Here is an 18,106-nt window from a genome sequence, read left to right on the forward strand (position 1 = left end):
GGTTTGTACATTGTCTACTAACAGAGCATATCCATGTGACTGAATGCTTGAACTTCAGTTTTTAATTTCATAGTTTGATCCAATGGTGTTTCTCACCGAAAACTCTTTAAAATGTACAGTACTGTAAATTCATAATGTCCAGCCCAGGGAGATGTGGATGGCACAGAAACTAAAAATAGAGTAAATAACAAATTAAAAATATAGCAATATATTGAAATAAAGTAACACAGCTCCTAATAAGATCAATCAACAGACTGATGCCTCTCAGTATGCATATAAATATGTGGATATTCACAGTTTGTTTGCTGAAGAAATCACCAATATTTCCCCACAACAGTTGTAAAGATTGGAGTTGAAGGGGAGACAGTTAAAGCACTCAGGTACAGTATTTAAAGGCTCAGACTCTCAGCAGTATCCCGAAAGCCTCTGTGCAATAGTGCCACCCAGTGGCACAAACATGTCAGTTTCTGCCTTATTCATTTGAAAGTTTGTTCAGTGTTATGTAACATACATGGTTGGAGCAGTCGAGCTGTGCTCCACCTCATGAACTTGTCTGAACAAGCCTGATGATTTCAAAAGTGAAATACTTGCTGCTGAAATGAGTTCCTTTTTGTGATATGATTCCTTATGATACATTGTAATCAACTGTTTATAAAAGTTGAAGAGTGTGTTCTGGAATGCAAAGCAGAAGCAGAGGCTGGTTGCATCACTGACCCTGAAGGAAATATGTCTAGTGTAATTGTGAAGGAGTTGCACTGATGGCTTTAATATTTTAAAATAAAGAAGTGATACTGCTACCAGCCTGAGATTTGGATTATGGAAGTGTTGCATTCATGGACAGTCCAGCACTGTGAAAATTTACCTAAATAAGAAGGAAAGCCTTTCACACTGACTGGAACCTTTCCTTATATTTGCATATAAATTATGTTAATTGTATCATTGCAATTCTCATCTGCTTTTTCACATTTAAAGAGAAGATGCAAGGAGGTGGGGTTAGAACCATGGCACACAATGAGGGGATTTAGCTCTTCCCCTCATGCCCCAAGGTATTGATTTCCCCAAGCTGCTATTAGGTTTGGAGAAAGGAAGCTTCATTTGGTGTTAAAGAAAAGCTTGCACAATTAGCATCATGTCTGGCTTGGCCAATGATATCACTATGAATTAAGTCCTGCCCAAATAGTGACTGAAATACTATGAATTTAAAAGCAGCCAACCTGAAGGCCTCAAACTATTCCTTCCTAGGAAACTGAAATATTTGTTCAGCTTTGGGCTGGGCAGCTGCTTAGGAATTGGTAATAAATATTTTGTATCTCTGCCAGGGCAAAGAACTGTGCTACCTTTGTATTGGTACATAAGGTAGCTACATCAATGTATCTTCCAACGTGGGGGAGGCTGAATAAGGCTGCCCCATTTTTGTTACTTTTTGGGTTACTTCTGGGTTTGGGCTGGTGCTTGTATGTGTGGTTGCGCACATATTGAATAAGTGTAATCAGTCGCTACCTGTATATTAAAAACAGCTTTAAAGTACAATTACAAAAAACAAAACAAAACATTGGGCCCTGAAGATATACCGTACTTTTCCGTGTATAAGACTTGGATTTTTAACTGGAAAATTATGTTTAAAATAGGGGGTCGTCTTATATATGGGTAGTGCCCAGGGGGGACGTGGGATTGGTTGATGGCGCGAGCCAGAGATGGTCTGCAGAATGTTATTAGTGTCTGCAGCAAGGGGTGTTGTTGATGGGGTGTTGCTGTGGCAATTAGCCGGGCAACAGGCTGCTTCTGCTGGTGAGGGGACAGACGTTAGGAAGCTGTTGCGATGCATGCGAGTGTTAGCGTCTGCCATGCGGGTGAGTGTTTTTTGGCAAACCCCCCCCAAAAAAAGCTCAAGAACTCTGTGCAATCCTCTGCAAAACTTTGGGTAATCTCCCCCCATTTTCTTAATTTCTAGTCCCCCAAAATATGGGTCATCTTATACATGGGGGCATGTTATACATGGAATAGTATGGTACATCTCAGATTGAGCCTGGGAAGTTTTAATCAGTGTATGTTGCTTTATGTCTATAAACAAAAGTAGTCGGGTTGTCTTGTCAAACAGGGTTTTAATAGAAATGACAACATAAAACAAAATCTTTATTTTACATTCTAAGAATATATGTGAACTGCTGTAAGCCTTGTGGGAGTTTGCCAATGCAGGTGTGCAACTTAAAAGCTATTCTTTGGAAATAGATGTTTTATCATGTTTATTGGGGGATATTGGGGTAGGCTAAGTGCCCAGAATGTTCCAGAAGCATAGACTGTTCCTGGGCTGAACAGGAAGCAAATTTTCATTAACAGTTGGTAATTTGTAACTCAGGGTTGGCAGCCTGTGGCTAGATGACGACATGTGCCCTTAGCCTACTTTCATGTGACTGGAGCAGTGGGGAATGAGATTATCAGAAGAGAAATGGCCTTGCCTGCTTTCAGATGTGGTTCCACCCACCACTGGCTTGTGTCCATCAACAGATTGCCCCCAATGGAATGCAGGCCCCACCCTTGTTATAACTTATTTTGAGAGCTGAGCTAGCTATAGATACTAGATCGGGGTAGCCAACATGGTGCTCCCCCAGATATTGTTTGACCTCAGCTCCAGCCAGTGTAAGCTAGGGTCAGGGAAGATGGGAGGTATGGTTCCACAACAGCTGGAGGGTACCACACTGGCAACTTGTGCACTAGATAGTTGGAGGATATTAAAATAGGAATGTGTCACCAACTATACTGGCAAGATACAGGACAGAATTTTCTGGACTTAGGGCTGCATCCCAGTAGTACTTGGTTGGCTGGCATCCATCTGTCTCTAGACCAGGGGTTCCCAACAAAATTTTCTCGAGGACCCCTCATCGAGCCGCTATTGTGACAAGGACCCCCATTAATTCCTAATCCTAAAATTAAAAAGTGAGAGCCAAATTAAGAGTCTTTTTAGTTACAACAGAGTACTCCATCAGTATACAGTTAGTTTTAATTTTCAGTTCTAGACCACATTTTACCAGCTTCTTTACAAGAATATCATGGGGCACCTTGTCAAAGGCCTTGCTGAAATCAAGATAGGCTATATCCACAGCATTCCCTTCATCTACCAGGCTTGTAATTCTGTCAAAACACAGGATTTAGCCTGCACTGGTCTTGTTTTGAAATGGAAGTATTGAAATAATGTACAGTTCCAATTTAACCACTGGCTTGTTTAGTTCCCAAATCTTTCAATACTGCTCTTGGCTCAAACACCACCAAAAAAATAAATACATCAACAACATGTACTTGAAATGCATACTGTATTTGGACAGCAAATAACATTTAAAATGTGCATTTTGAGAGAAAGGCCCTTTTAAAAAATTCATGTTTAAATGTGAATTTTCCTGCAGACTTTTAGAGAAAAATCTGCAGGCTAATATGGATGGACTCATGACTTGAACATATACAGAACTGATATTAATGAGAAATATACTTATTTACTTGTCCCTGTTATAGGGAGTAAGGCAATATAGGAAAGAGGTGTGAAAGGCCCCCTAATTTCATTAAATTACCAAGTTTTAACTTGTACTGTTCAGATACTAAACTAAAGCAGTAGCCGTAGAATAAAGGACCCTCACAATCAGCTATCCCAATCCAACTCATGCTTAAGGCCCATTGAAATCAATGAGGTATAAATCTGTCGCAACTCACTTGGCCAAGAATGCACGTGGCGGCGGCGGTCTCAGCGGCTCAGGAGCCCTTTGGGCAGCGCGAACACGCTGGCTGCCCTCAGGAGCTCGGTGGCGCCGCGGCGCGCGCCAATAATGCCTCGTCGGAAGTCCAACAGGAAGCTGGAAAGATTCTCCCGCCGCAGCTGGACTCCGCCCCCTGAGCCCTATTGGCTGGCAGAGGGGTATGATGCGGCGACGGGGAGGGGCTGGTGCAGGGGGCTGACTACGCCCCCCTGCAGACGCGGGAGCCTCAGGCAGCGGGCGCCGGTGGGCGGTGGGCGGGTGGACTCGCGGGGGAAGGGTTCGGCTTCCACGCAGCAGCGGCTGCGGTTTGGGTGGCTTTCTGCTTGTTTGGGGGCTGATTTGGCGGCGCTAGCACGTTCGTCGAGTTTAGGAGCTCCGCGCCGCCATCTTGCCTCGCCAGAGTCCCAGTCTTGCGGACCCCTCTCGCATAGCTCGCGGACCCCTGGGGGTCCGCGGACCACCAGTTGGGAAACACTGCTCTAGACAATGAAGGAGAGCGCCTTCGGGGGTGAAGTCTAACCTTTGGAGAGTTACCTCATGTTTTGTTGCAGCTGGGGCAGATGAAGACAGCCAGTTCACTTTCCTTGAAATATTTTTTCCTCAATGATTCATTCTTTACAGAGAAAATGGTATTTTTAGTGTGGGGTGTGTTTTGATCAAGTTTAATAGATCATATGTACAAATTTGTTTTTGAAGCAAGCTGTTGAAAAATTTACTATATATTTCAAAGTCAGACTGCTTATACTTAAAATCTTCAGTTCTTATGTGACCTGACAGGTTTGAAAGCATATGTCCCTGGAAACAGTGAATCAGCAGGATTTCTTTCTTAAATTAAAGGAACTGGTCCTTGATCTAATGTGGGGCAGGACCAATTGCTAGCAGTCAGCTTCCTGTTTGAAGTTTGTTAACAATGGACTAATTAATATGCAGATTAAAGCATTGGGAGAAACAGGAAGAAAAGTGACCAGCTGAGACCTTATTAGTGCAATATCCAGATCTCCAAGGATATTGATACAGATGCGTGGCAGGGAAATGAAATCTCTGTGTCAACACAACTGAATATGTATGAAGTATTTTGGTATACTTGCTAATAACAAAGCTGCCTAGTTAGAAAAAGAACTCATTGACCTGGCATTTCACATGCCAGTAGCACTGTCAGTTATTGTTAAGATGGCAGCAAGCCAGCAACATGACTGTATACCTGTAGTATGAATTGCTTTTGAGAGTTGAATGCTACCTTTTGGTGGTGGATATGGCTGTGGTGGGAAGGTAAATAGTGTTTCCATGCGCTCTGGCACTCATCATGGTGTCCTGTTGCACCAGAAGTAGTTTAGTCATGCTGGCCACATGACCCGGAAAGCTGTCTGTGGTGAGCAAACACTGGCTTCCTCAGCCTGAAAAGAGAGATGAGTGCTGCACCCCATAGTCGCCTTTGACTGGAATTACCAGTAACTGTTCAGGGATCCTTTACCTTTACCTTTACCTTATGGTTGTATGTCCTTTTGCTTGCATACCAAAACTGTAATGCAAACCTGTAATGTGCAGATCTTGGCCACAATCAGATGCATCCTCTGTAGTTAAGCTTCAAAATGCAGATATCAGACTCTGTTGAGATCCATGTCCCAGTGATCCACTAACAGGTTCTCTGGTCAGTTGCCACTGCTAGCAGAATCTAGATTTGTTTTGGGTGGCATTCAACTAATTTTACTTGAAGTAGACCCACTTAAATTAATGAACATGATTGAGTTAGGTCCATTAATTTCAGTGGGTCTAGTCTGAATTTAACATACCTGAATGCCACCCCTGGCCTTCACCTTTCAGTAATAATACCTAGACAAAATACACTTTACTCAAAGTGAGGGTACAAATCTTAAGTGGATGAATTCAACATCGAGTCTGGGGGGGGGGAATGTAAACAATTGGTGGGAGTTTTTTTTCCTCAATAAAGTGGTATATAAATTTTGTTGTTGTAGTTTTTTAATTTAACGTTTATGCTAAATATGGTGAAGAAATTGTGTTTAACTAGAAGTAGGTCAGTTCGACAAACAACTCCTGGTTCCTCATTCCTCACAGCTAACTTTATTGTGCTGTAAGAGACCTAAATGTCCTTGCTACCATATAAATGATAATTGTCTGTTTACTGCTCTTCTGAGTTGCTTGTTTTATATATTAAAACTTACTATGCTACCACCACAAGCATCATTCCCTCAAACACTTGGTGTTGTGACAGCTTTCTCTGGTTATGAACACCTACATGTCACTGAAATAGTGCCGTTATGCCTGGTTTTTGTGTAATCACATTTCCATTGTTTTTATTTACAGGAATTGACTACAAGACCACAACAATCCTGTTAGATGGCAGACGAGTCAAACTGGAGCTCTGGTAAGGTTGCATTGCTGAAATCTTCCCAAAGTATTAAGAGTGTCTACATGACCTTAAGACAAGAGAGAACTTGGGTTCATCAAGATAATGTTCTTGCAAGCTTAGCTTAGAAGTGTCTGCCTAGGCTTATCTGGAGACGTTCATAGATACCTATTTCACTTACAGTGGTGCCTCGCTTAACGAATGCCCTGCTTAACGAAATTTCCGCTTAACGAAAGGATTTTTCGAGCGGAGGTTGCCTCGCTAGACGAATTTGTTTTATGAATAATTTGTCTAGTGAATCGCGGTTTCCCATAGGAATGCATTGAAATTCAATTAATGCGTTCCTATGGGCAAAAAAAAATTCAGTGCATTCCTATGGGATTCGCTAGACGAATTTTTCATTATAAGAAAAGACCCGTGGAACGAATTAAATTCGTCTAGCGAGGCACCACTGTAATTATAGCATGTAGATTACGTTTTTCCTTCTCTTGTATGGCCTGGCTTCATAAGCACCATCTCCTCCCTCTTCCTTCTACTGCTGCTACATGCTGAAAAGAAAACAAGGGGCTCTACAGCATACAACATAATTTAACCTTGCATACAGATTTACAATGTGGATGGAAGACATATGATGAAAAACAAGGAAGTAAAGGAAGACAGTAGGGGAAGATATGCTAAGTCACTTTTCCCACCTTCAGTTAGTTTGTGTGTTTCTGGGCAGATTTTATTTATTGCCCTGTGGCCTAAGGACAGTTTACCTTTAAACGTGTATACCTGGTCCTGCTTGAGAGCATTTTCAAAACAGTTCTGGTTCCTACTTAGTGTTCATTCTAAGAGCATTGGTTTTTGGCCACTTATGGAAATGGCCTCTTGCACAAGGAGGATGGTGTGTGAACTTGGTCACAAAGTCTCTACCACAAGAGCATCCAGTGTGGTGTCCACTAGATGTTGTTGGGCAGCATCAGTCCCAGCCAGCATAGTCTATGGTTGAGGATGACTGGAATTGTAATCCATTGCCCTGGTCTACCATAATGATTACCACTCTCTCCCTAATATTATGCTTTTCACAACAGTAGAGATGGAACAAGCTTCTAGTTTGTGTAGTTATGGGTGTATAAGAAAAGTGCCAGAAAAATCTGACCCTTTAGATATTTAGTAATGCCTCGATTGCACCAAAAATCTGATCTCCCTGGGAAATCTGATGTAGAGGAATGAGGGTGGTGAGGCTTCCAGCTGTTTGTCATGTACCCCTCCCAGGTCATTGGACACAGCAGGGACTAACACACTGCAACGTGTTCTGTGACTAACCTGACCGCAGCTTGCACTTAAGTAGGTACTTGCTTAGGTCAGCACAGCACTCTTCATAGCATCACAGATGTCTGGTGATGCCCCTTGGTGTGCTGTAATGTTTAAATAGATGAGAAGGCATGGCTTAAATCTACACACAAGCTCTGAGGCAGCTGGTGTCCTTAACACACCCTATGTTTGTTTACTACAGAACACGTCGTACTCCTAAACAGAGTTGTAAGAATTCCTCAGTGTAATGTCAGCCTCTGGAGTAACAATTGAATGCTGAACTCAAACATCTTCTCCAGCCAAAAGTTTTCCTTTGTTTGTTTTTGTAGCAGCTTTTTAAATGAAGAGCTAAGAATTCTCGCTACGGCTAGGTAGTACTCCCAACACTTTTCTTTTATGTGTATGTGGAAGTTGGGTGACAGAGAGAGTCCACCAACTTGCCATATTCATTGAAGATAGACTTGCAGGTGCGTTTTTGTGGGTTAATAATGTTTTCTGAGCCCACACCCCCATCCATACCAATCATTTGTAGCACTTCTTAAATGTTCAAGAGAATATGTTCTCACACACCTAACAAAAAGTTAACTGAACTTTCATGTAGACAGGCCTATGCAATTGTTTTTTTTAAACAAAAACGTGAACATTTTAATGATTGTTCTGTAGTGCTTTTAAAAGGGGGGTTGGTGCTAGTAACTTGACAAAGGCCACCTGGTGAAACCATGACAGTTAGAACTTGAGCCCTGCTCTCTCTCATCTAACTCTTTCTAGTGGAACATATTGACGATCCTCAAGTTGAACAGTCAAATCCTGTCTCCAGTGGTAGGAAGCTGGAACAAAATACCAATGAGCACCTAATCCATCTATATATAGCAGGGATGGCCAACTTCCAAGAGACCGTGATCTACTCACACAGTTAAAAACTGGCAGTGATCTACCCCTTTTGGGGGTGGTTCAGTTCAAAGTTGTTGAGCTTTTTTTAGGGAGGTAAGCCACTTTGGTGGGTTCAGGTGAAAGTTGTTGAGCTTATTTTAGGGAGAAAAATCCTATGGGGGGCAGGTCGAAGAAATAAATAAAAATAGGAGCTCACCAAGAGATCGCTAATGAAACGGTCAGCCTCACAACGAGAGCTCTGTCTTCCAGGATAGTGATCTAGAGGGCGGGGTGAGGGGGCGGGGCTGGATGGAGGAGCCCGTGATCTACCAAAACATCCTGGGAATCGAACAGTAGATTGTGATCGACCTGTTGGACATCCCATATCTATAGTATATGTATGTATCATGTATGTCTCTACCTACCCATTTATAGGTCATAGGAAGTGGGAACTGCTATGATGAAGGCGGCCTGCTGGAGGGCTTGCAAAAATGGATTTTACATACATAGTCATTGTCTTTGAAGCATTCAAAGTGAGGATGGGTGGTGTAGAGCAGGACCCGGAGGTGTCTGCTGTAGCTTCTATTGTGGTTGAATTCTGCTAGTAGCAGCCTCCAAGAACTGAAAACAATGAGCTGCATCAGTAGATAAAATGGGAGTAATGAACTTGAACCCAGCTTGAGAGTATGGATGTTCTGGGCTGATAAATAGAGCTGTAAAAATATTTTTAGTTCTCAGATGCTAACATGTAATCTATATTCCTGAGCAACCAGTCATTTGGGATATCTTTTGTATGTGTACTTGCATGGAAAAGATAATATGCACTCTTACTAGTGTTTATTAACATGTATGGTAAAATTTTCTTGTGCATATTCTTCTGCAGGAAATATATTTGTGGGTACACAAGACTGGGATAAGTTAGAATGTTCTTCTTAGGTGTGGAGTTGGAGAGTGCACTCTACACAAATCCATATGTGAAGCACAGCATTTTGGGGAGAAAAATAATGACTTTTGTATAGTATGTAGTTCCAATTTTAACTGACAGATCACTGAATGGTATAGTTTTGTTGTTACCTAACGTTGGGAAGGTGGAATGGGGAGGTCTGAAAGCCATCTACTTTCCCCCCCTTCATTGTAGGGACACATCGGGCCAAGGGAGGTTCTGTACAATTTTTCGGTCATACTCCAGGGGAGCTCAGGTGAGTACAGTCAGCAGTGCTGCTTAGTTTCTGTTACTTGACTCCAGGCAAAGATGCCACCTGCAGTCATTGTTTATCAGTTTGTTAATGTCTGGAAGTGAGCCAGGAGGAACCAGTGGTTGTGTTTTGGGGCAGCCCTCACAATGCATCCATATTGGTTTAGGCCAAAGGTGGTGCCCTCCAATTCGCATCAGCCTCAGTCAGCATAGTCAATGGGCTGATGGGAGTTGTAGACCAAAACATCTGGAGGGCACCATGTTGGCTACCCCTGGCTTAGGCTACAGAATGATGACCGTTCTGAAACTAGAGTCTTGCCATGGGGAAAAAGCATTTCCATTTCTCTTAAGAGATTATTTCTTCCACTTCAGACTGGGAATTCTGCTTGTGGCCTGGGTCCTAACTTATCACTGAAAACGTCCAGCTTGCTGAAACATTCCTCTTGTATTTCTTTACACACACACACACTCCAAAAAAACTTTGCTATAGTCTATAGGTCAGGCGTGGGGTTGGAGGGAACCTTCAATAGCCTAGTAAAAGAATGGTTCTCAGAATTCCTAATCCTATGACTAGAAATTGGTAGAATACTTTGAAAACCTTACAGTAGAAGTGAATTAAATGGCAAAAAGGTAGGAAAAGAACACACAGTTGGGTGTGAAGTCACAATTGACCAACTTTAGGAGAAAACCTTATGCAAGTAAACAACTTGGAATTTTGTTTGTTTTAATTTGAACATTTGGTGTTCTGTTTCATACAGGGAATCCTCTTGGTCTACGACATTACCAATCGCTGGTCTTTTGATGGAATAGACAGATGGATCAAGGAAATTGATGAGGTAAGAATGGCAAAGACTGCATTAGACTTCCATAAACTTGGTCTTTTTATCTTTGTTCATAGTCTACAAATCTGGTTCAGGGAGTGTCAGAATGTTTGGTTTCCTGTTAGGACCTTATACTGTATTGAAGCAAACTGCCAGTTAGGTACTATTGCATCCTGCTGCAGGCTGAAATGCTTCTATAACTTTCAGTTGAGACCAAACACCCAAATAAAAATCCCTGCACTAAGAAAACTCATATCCAGGTGGAGCCTAGGTTAGAATCTTTCTCCTTTGACAGGTGTTAGTTGCCTGGGACCATTATAGTGAGAGGTTATGGGTTGCATCCCCACCTGCTTGTCAGAGTTAGCCCATGGGGGGGGGGAGATTTTGGGATTCAGCTCCCAGCCAGATCCACTTCCCAGTCCTGCCCAAGTGCACAAATTCTCTTATGTGCAGGGATTTTTATATGGCAGAGCAATTATTCATATAAACCCTGGCCTGTAGTCTGGAGTAGGATAGCCCAGACACAGGTTTACTACTTCAGAAAGGCCTAACATAGTTATCAGGAAATGTTATCTGTTAATTGCCAAGCATTAAGAGGAAAATGTGTTGGTACACTAGAAGAGATGGAAAGTGTGGGCAGATACTGAGATTTGCCAAGCTTAAACCAGTTTCTAGTCCCCATTTCCTACTTGGGAAGCCAGCAGTGTACTAGGCTTGGCTTTCTCTAGATACCAGCTTCTTCTATTGGACCCTGTGCCATGTCCAAGTTAGGAGCACAGAACATGGCCTGGAAAATGAAAGCACAGCATTGTCTTGTAAATGAGAAGTGCCAAATAGGTATTTTGCTCCCCAAATGAAAAGGGTTGGAACATGCGATTGGGCTGGCATGGAAGTGTGTATGTTCAATGATATGTTTTTCTCTCTAAAGCATGCTCCTGGTGTGCCCCGCATCTTGGTTGGCAACCGGCTTCATCTGGCCTTTAAACGGCAAGTGCCAACAGAGCAAGCCCGCTCCTATGCAGAGAAAAATTGCATGACGTTCTTTGAGGTCAGCCCATTGTGCAACTTCAACGTAATTGAGTCCTTCACGGAGCTGTCTCGTATTGTGTTGATGAGGCATGGCATGGAGAAGATATGGAGGCCCAACAGAGGTGAGCAAGCACCCACCCCATTGTTCCTGTCATGCATTAAGACAGGAATAGATGTTCCAGTTGTCAATCTTCCTTCTAGGATTTGGTGTTTGGTACACATGGCATTTCCACTATTGCTCTTTGAATTCAGCTATGGTAATTTGCCTCAATGTCATGTGTGACGTCTGTCGTGTAAGTTACTGTGACTTAGCTTGCTTAATGATGATTTGGTCATATTAGTACGAATAGGGGAAATCTCACTCTGCAAAAATAATGAAACATCTGAAACAGACCTTATTTAGATATGAAACAAAAATGGGGCTCCATGTGCCTTGAGTCTTCTCCTCTAGAGAAAATACCTGCCTATCTTCTTCTTCACTGAGCCTTGTGAATTTATTGAACTTGCTTTATGCCCCAACATACCACCCTGACTTGGGGTTCTCTCCATTGATGTCATTATCCTCCTTGTATATAGAAAAGAAACTGATTAAAAATAGCTTCGTGCATGCCGCACTGAACCAACTAGGTCAGTTTTTATATCTCTCATAGCTGTGAAAATGGGATTGAAAAGGCTTGGATGTTGCAGGCTTGATCTTTTTTTTAGAGTATCAACTTTCCTACTCCATATTTGATTTCTTAAACAAACTTTCTAGCATAAGCTAGCCAGCATTCAGTGAGTTGTTAATTTTCAGTTTTATCAATTGACACTAAAATTCCATGTCTTCTTGAGACCTCTATTTGACTTCTCTCAAAGCAGTTCAGTCATGGGAGTCTGTCCAGCATCTTCCACCGTGGTGACCAATGCAACTAATTTATTCAGCTTGTTTGGATCACAGACTTCAGATCCCCCCATGCTGACTTTGGGGGTCTTAATATAGAGCATGTGTGATATATTGTTCCATCCTTGTCAATCATTCCCAGCAGCTTGACGTTTGAAGAGGCATTGTGGAAAAGGGAATATGAAGAGCAGCCTTACACTGAGCCATTCAAACGGTGCTTGACAAAGCCAGCTTCCTGCTTTCCCTGTGGGGTGCAGTTTTTCTTGTTGTCAGAAGATGGCATGCTATCATTTCTGTGGTGGAGGGATTCTTTGACTCTGTCATAGTTGACCTGCTCAGTTTCAAAAGAGCTCCCTTTCCACTCTCACATGCAAGGCTGGCAAACAGTTCAGCTTGCAAAAGTCTTCTTTGTCCTCAGCCCTAAGGGCAACTGGAACAAAAGGAAAGTCAAGAGGGCAGAGGTTCTCATCCTAGTCTCCACTAGGAGAAGGGATTGCTGCTAGTTCACATGTACGTATACAGGTACGGTATTCTGAGATTCTGGGTAACAGGAGCACAGATGGGGAGGATAGTAACTTCAAGCACTGCTTCACAGCTGACGAGCACAGAAGTCTGGTTTAATGTACTTACTTTTTTGGTAATATCTGTTTGAGTCAGCCTGAGAATTGTGGACAGGGGTGTCATAGCAGATTTCAGTAGCTATTCCAGCTGCATTCAGATGAGCGATTAGTTGCTCCGACCCTTTTGGCTCCCTGCGTGAAACTTTCCTAGTGACCTGAACTGTGTCAGGCCCTCAAGTAACTCTCTTCTCCCCCACCCTCCCCCAGCAGTGACCTCATCAAAGCAAATCTGCCCCACCCCAGAGTAGTTGTTCTGCTTTGCAAAGCAGATGTTACAAGATTTTGCACACTGCTTAGAAAGAAGCACGGGGCCACAGGTTCTCATGGGTGTGAGCAAGTTTGCTCATAAGGTCTCAGTCCAGCTGTGGGAAGGGATCAGAGTTCAGGGCTGTTTGCCTCAGGTTGCCAGGGCTTGTACACTTGTCAAATCGGAATGTACTCTGTTCTGAGGCATGCAGCATGTCTGCTCACCTCTAGACCAGGCCTGTCCTCCCTCATTGAATTTTCAGGCAGGGAAGCCCTCTTCCAATTTTAATTGCAGTCTCAAGGGCTTTGTCTGGAAGGGAATTTATATGCAGTGGGTCTTCTGCAGACATGACTTAGCCAGCCAGTCGGCTTTCCCGCCAGCCAGTTGTGGGTAGGCATTAATTACTTTGACAATGGCCCAAGAAACCTGATTAACACACAGGAATATGATTTGTGAGAAGATGGGGTTCATTCCCAGCTCTGAAATTCTGTTGGGCATGTCACTAATTCTCTTGCTTCAGTTTCTTGTCTGGAATGTAGAGAGAAAGAGGGAGAAAGAACTCTGCCTCCCTAGAAGAGTTGTTGTTGAAGACTGAAACACATATTAGAGGCAATAGGAATGTAGCCATATAAACTGATCAAACAGCCTAAACACAGTGTTCTGTGCAAAACCTGGGGTTTCTGCTTCCCAAAACTATACTTGGTGTTCCTTGGGGCTGCAGAGCCTTGCATAGCCATTGGGATAGTACGGAGTTCAATATATTAAATGTTTTGAAAATAAAAGCAAGTTTCTAGCCCTCATAGTTGTCAGGAATCATCTTATGGGGAAATTAGAAGTGCCAGCTGGACTGTACAGCTGAACCAGGCAGCTTTTTTTGATGGCATGACTTGATGGTGTCCACTGTGCTGGAAATAGCGCACAAGTCGAGCTTTGTACTTCTGGCCAGATTGGTTGGTTCCCTGTGAGAACTGTCACAATAAGTTCTGGTGTGTGTTATCGCAGGATGAGGAGAGGTATGTGTGTCAAGAGCTACACTTTCAGGTTATGCAGCTGTGCCCCTGCATAATGATGTCTATCTAATGAATGGGTATATATGATTTTATGCTAAGTATTCAAAAAATGTTCAAGGTAGATTACAAACATGAAACAACAATTCCAATTGATAACATAAGATAAAACCAGATAAAACAAATTCAGAGGCTGGAGTGAATTAACCAGATTCTGATACTGGAGGAGGGGCTGAAGGATGTCACTGTGGTGTTGCATTTCTTGAAGTGTTAATTTAGATAGATTGTGGGTTGACTTATTCAATGGAGCACTTACAAAAGGAAACTGGCAACCAGAAGCAGGCTACACTGATCTCTTGGGCTATTTCCCCTGCAAAGAATGCATGAAAATGTAGCTTGCTGCAGGCATACCTTTAAAACTACAGGATTTGGGATTTCATCCATATACAGGTCCACAACTAGCTAAGGCTGGGGAAGTGCCTGACACCTGAAGAACTAAACATTTGTTCATGAAAAATGGTATACTCACACCAGAGCAAACAATACAAGAATCGTACATCCTTTCTAATCCTATATTTCTTCTTTATTGCCTCCCACATCCACAGTGTTCAGCCTGCAAGACCTCTGCTGCCGCGCCATTGTTTCCTGCACACCCGTCCACCTTATAGACAAGCTGCCCCTTCCCGTCACTATCAAGAGCCACTTGAAGTCCTTCTCCATGGCTAACGGCATGAACGCAGTGATGATGCACGGCCGCTCATACTCCTTGGCCAGCAGTGGAGGTGGGAGCAGCAGCAAAGGCAACAGCTTGAAGCGCTCCAAGTCTATCCGTCCGCCACAGAGCCCACCGCAGAACTGCTCGCGTAACAACTGCAAGATCTCTTAGCAAGTTGGTGCTGGGGAGTGTCTCCTCCAGCCACGCCCGCCCACTCGCTGATGTACAGATGTTTACACACACGTAACCCATTCCACTGTGGGGTCCCTCCTGACGTTCCTCTGTGTCTCTGGCAACCGTGCCTACAGGATTGGCATGGAGCTTGTGGGCTGACGTGAGGTTGGCAGGATCCCACATGGCAAGGGTGTGCTGAGCCAGCCTTCCCAGAATGCAGTAGGTGTCCCCCTCGCCCTGCTCTGAGGGGCAACTGCCTGGCTGCCTCAATGGAATGACTCTCTTCCTCCTGCAAGGGAGGAGATGGAACTCTGTGCTGCAACTTTAACCTTGGGCTCCCAAGTGGATTGCTGGTGCTACAATGAACATGACTCTCTTTTTTTTTTATAAAAAAGGGGGGGTGAGGAGGCAGGAATTATAGCAACTTCAACCCAGATGGAGTCCTGCCTTTACGCAACAGAAATGCCATGAATAGCTGGGGATCCTTGGAAAGCAGGCTGCTTGACATTTTCACTTATTTATAAATATAAAGAGATTCTCACTACCTTTTTTTTTTAGTTCTCCTCCTCCATTCCTGCCTTTTTTTTAAAGGGAAGGACACCAGAGGGGAAATGTTGTGCCGCCTTGTAAATAGAAGTACTGAGCCTTGAACCCTGGGGCTAATTGAAGTAGGAGGGGGGTTGATGGGGGTCAAGGAGCAAAATGATCAAACACTCTGAGAATTGTATAAGACTCACAGGGTTGTTGTAATTTTTTTTTAAAAAAAATCTGTTTGTGAAAGGGGGTAGGGATTTGTTCCTCTCTTTTCTTTTTGACTTAATTTTTCCAGACATTCCTGGTAACAAGTGCATGGCTTAAATGGACAGCAAGGGCAGGGTTCTGAATCACACTGCTGTGTTTGTGGGGATGGGGGGGGAGAGAATGAGGGTGGGGGAGTCCTGACTACATCTGGAATTGGTTAATGACTGATAAAGCCATCCCTGCCTCCCAGGAGGCTTAAGGCAAAAGGTTAGACTGTACCAGATCTCAAAAAGATCATGGCTGGGGGGTGGGGGTGGCGGGGAGAGATGATCATCAGTAAATGCTGCTCTTTTATGGCTGTTCATAATTACTGGGTTGTGTGAGTCATGGGGAGATCTGGGGCTCCTGAACAAAACCTCTCCTGCAGCATGTTCTCTGGCTGGGGAGAAATCCTCGCATGTTACCGCGCTCTTGCTTTTGTTGTCAGCTGCTTGCTTTTGATGCTCTCTAGCCCTGTTCATAGAGCTGTTCATAGAGCTTCTCTGAACTACAGAGTTGCTCAGGGAGCCCAAACGGTCTTAGAAATCCAGGGCAAACCTCCCCCCCCCCATTTACCCCTTTTCACTTTTCAAAAATCAATATAGTCACCAGATAGTAAGAACCTCTCTTACAGCATGCATAAGAGTGTTAAGATTGGTGGGGTAAGGTGGGAGAGGTGGAATACCGAGAAATAAATTAGTTGCAGCTTCCATGGCTCTTTCCTTTGTGCGCTGCCCTGCTCTCTGTTCACTTAGAGTGCCCTGTGCTGCCACAAATGCACATTGGGCTGTTGCTTTAGCTTTGGCTGGAGTTGAAAGTAAACTCATTGGACGTTTGGGGAATATCTTCCAGCCTGTCTTAAGCTAAAAGGAGAGGCTGGCTTGATGGGAAACGAAGCAGAAGTGTGCAGAGGGTGAAGCTACAGTCACCTGTTGGCTTTATTGATAGAGCCTATGAATTGCATTCTGGAATCTTTGATTTATTCACCTCCTTCGCCACCTAGTTTCTCTCTCTCTCTCTCTCTCTCTCTCTCTCTCTCTCTCTCTCTCTCTCTCTCTCTCTCTCTCTTGCCAAGTTTATATCAATCTATCTTCTATCTCTCCCTGGTGAATGTCTCCTCCCAGGTGGCTTTCCTCAATACCACCCACCACCCTGCCCAGGACTGGCCACTTAACCTTATTGCAGATTGGAAAGGGTAGTATGATGCTGCTGGTTGCTTGTCATGCAGCTGACTAACCCATTCTGTTCAGGAACTTTGACAGGAGCCTAGCTGGCAGAACTGCAGCTTATTGGCTGCTTCAAGATGGCTTGGCACGAGGGATGAGCCAAGCCCCGCCGCTGGCATGAGCTCAAAGAGGGTGGCGGGGACAGGTCAAGGGCAGGGGAAAGCCTTTAGCGGCATCTCATCGGGCTGTGAACAAAGCCAGAGCCAAATCCAGGGCAGGAGCATGGAAGCTTGGAGATTTACAGGGCATGTCGGCACAGCCACGACCACCTGTTGCCGCTTGCTCTAAATGGAGTGGGAGACAATCACTGACTCAACAGCCTGGCATTCTGGGGATGTGCAGTGAACAGGTGATCTAGGAGGCAGCCTGGACACAGCCATCTTTCCACCCTTGGTTTTAAAATAGCTACTTCCCAAAAGAGCTACAGAATGTGCATTGTTTTTCTGAAGAATTGCAGGGAGTGCCCCCCCCCCCATGCACCCACCCCTGCTTGGCAGGCTGTAAATCCTCCTTATTGTGTCTCCAGCATCTGATATCACTTGTACATAATCTGCTGGGACAGGGTGGCCATGGAACTTTTCTTACCAGAGTAGAAGAGTTCAACTACCTGCACTTGTTCTTTCTTACTTGTACATGCATAATTTTCAGTCTCACCTAAATGCCTATATTTAATTTTCCCTTCTTTTTTTAATCATGGCAAATTCTGTGGAATGAGACTCTTTGGAATGTCTGTCAATCAAAGCTGAACTTGTACCTTATTTTATTAATGTTCAACTCAAAGAATGTGATCTGATATGAAACACTAGAAACTAGCTGCTCTCCTACACATGTACCATTCCTCTGTTTTTAATTCCTTTGTACAGTAAACGTTGTTAAACTGATGGTTTTTATATAAATTTTAAAAAAATCTTGTTTTAAAACCACCCTGCAGGCTCTGGAAGTTGTCATTGACAAGCAAGTGAGCTCTTTAAAGGGGTGTTGTTGAAGGACAGTGGGAGGGCAGCAGAGAAGTGGGGGAGGTTGGGCAGGATGGATTTAAGGGGATTAAGGGGGCTTGTGGCTCTGGGATATTCCCAGGAGGAATGGTGGAAAGCACTTTGCTAACTGCCTCATTTGAAATGAACAGGCATTTGGCCAT

At 43.7% G+C, this 18,106-nt stretch overlaps 1 protein-coding gene across 1 annotated transcript in view; it reads left to right on the forward strand.

Moving 5' to 3' along the window:
* RAB40C (RAB40C, member RAS oncogene family) overlaps window positions 1–17,891 on the forward strand; it is a 42,848-nt gene extending 24,957 nt beyond the window's left edge. Inside the window, exons 3-7 of the mRNA XM_035131255.3 lie at window positions 6,066–6,126; window positions 9,413–9,473; window positions 10,228–10,305; window positions 11,219–11,441; window positions 14,679–17,891. Coding sequence (XP_034987146.1) covers window positions 6,066–6,126; window positions 9,413–9,473; window positions 10,228–10,305; window positions 11,219–11,441; window positions 14,679–14,959 — 704 coding nt within the window. The 3' untranslated portion in view covers window positions 14,960–17,891. The remainder of the gene's footprint in view (window positions 1–6,065; window positions 6,127–9,412; window positions 9,474–10,227; window positions 10,306–11,218; window positions 11,442–14,678) is intronic.
* The last annotated feature ends 215 nt before the right edge of the window (window positions 17,892–18,106 follow it).

The sequence above is a fragment of the Zootoca vivipara genome, chromosome 13 (assembly GCF_965207765.1).
Source record: "Zootoca vivipara chromosome 13, rZooViv2.hap1.1, whole genome shotgun sequence".
NCBI classification, from domain to species: Eukaryota; Metazoa; Chordata; class Lepidosauria; order Squamata; family Lacertidae; genus Zootoca; species Zootoca vivipara.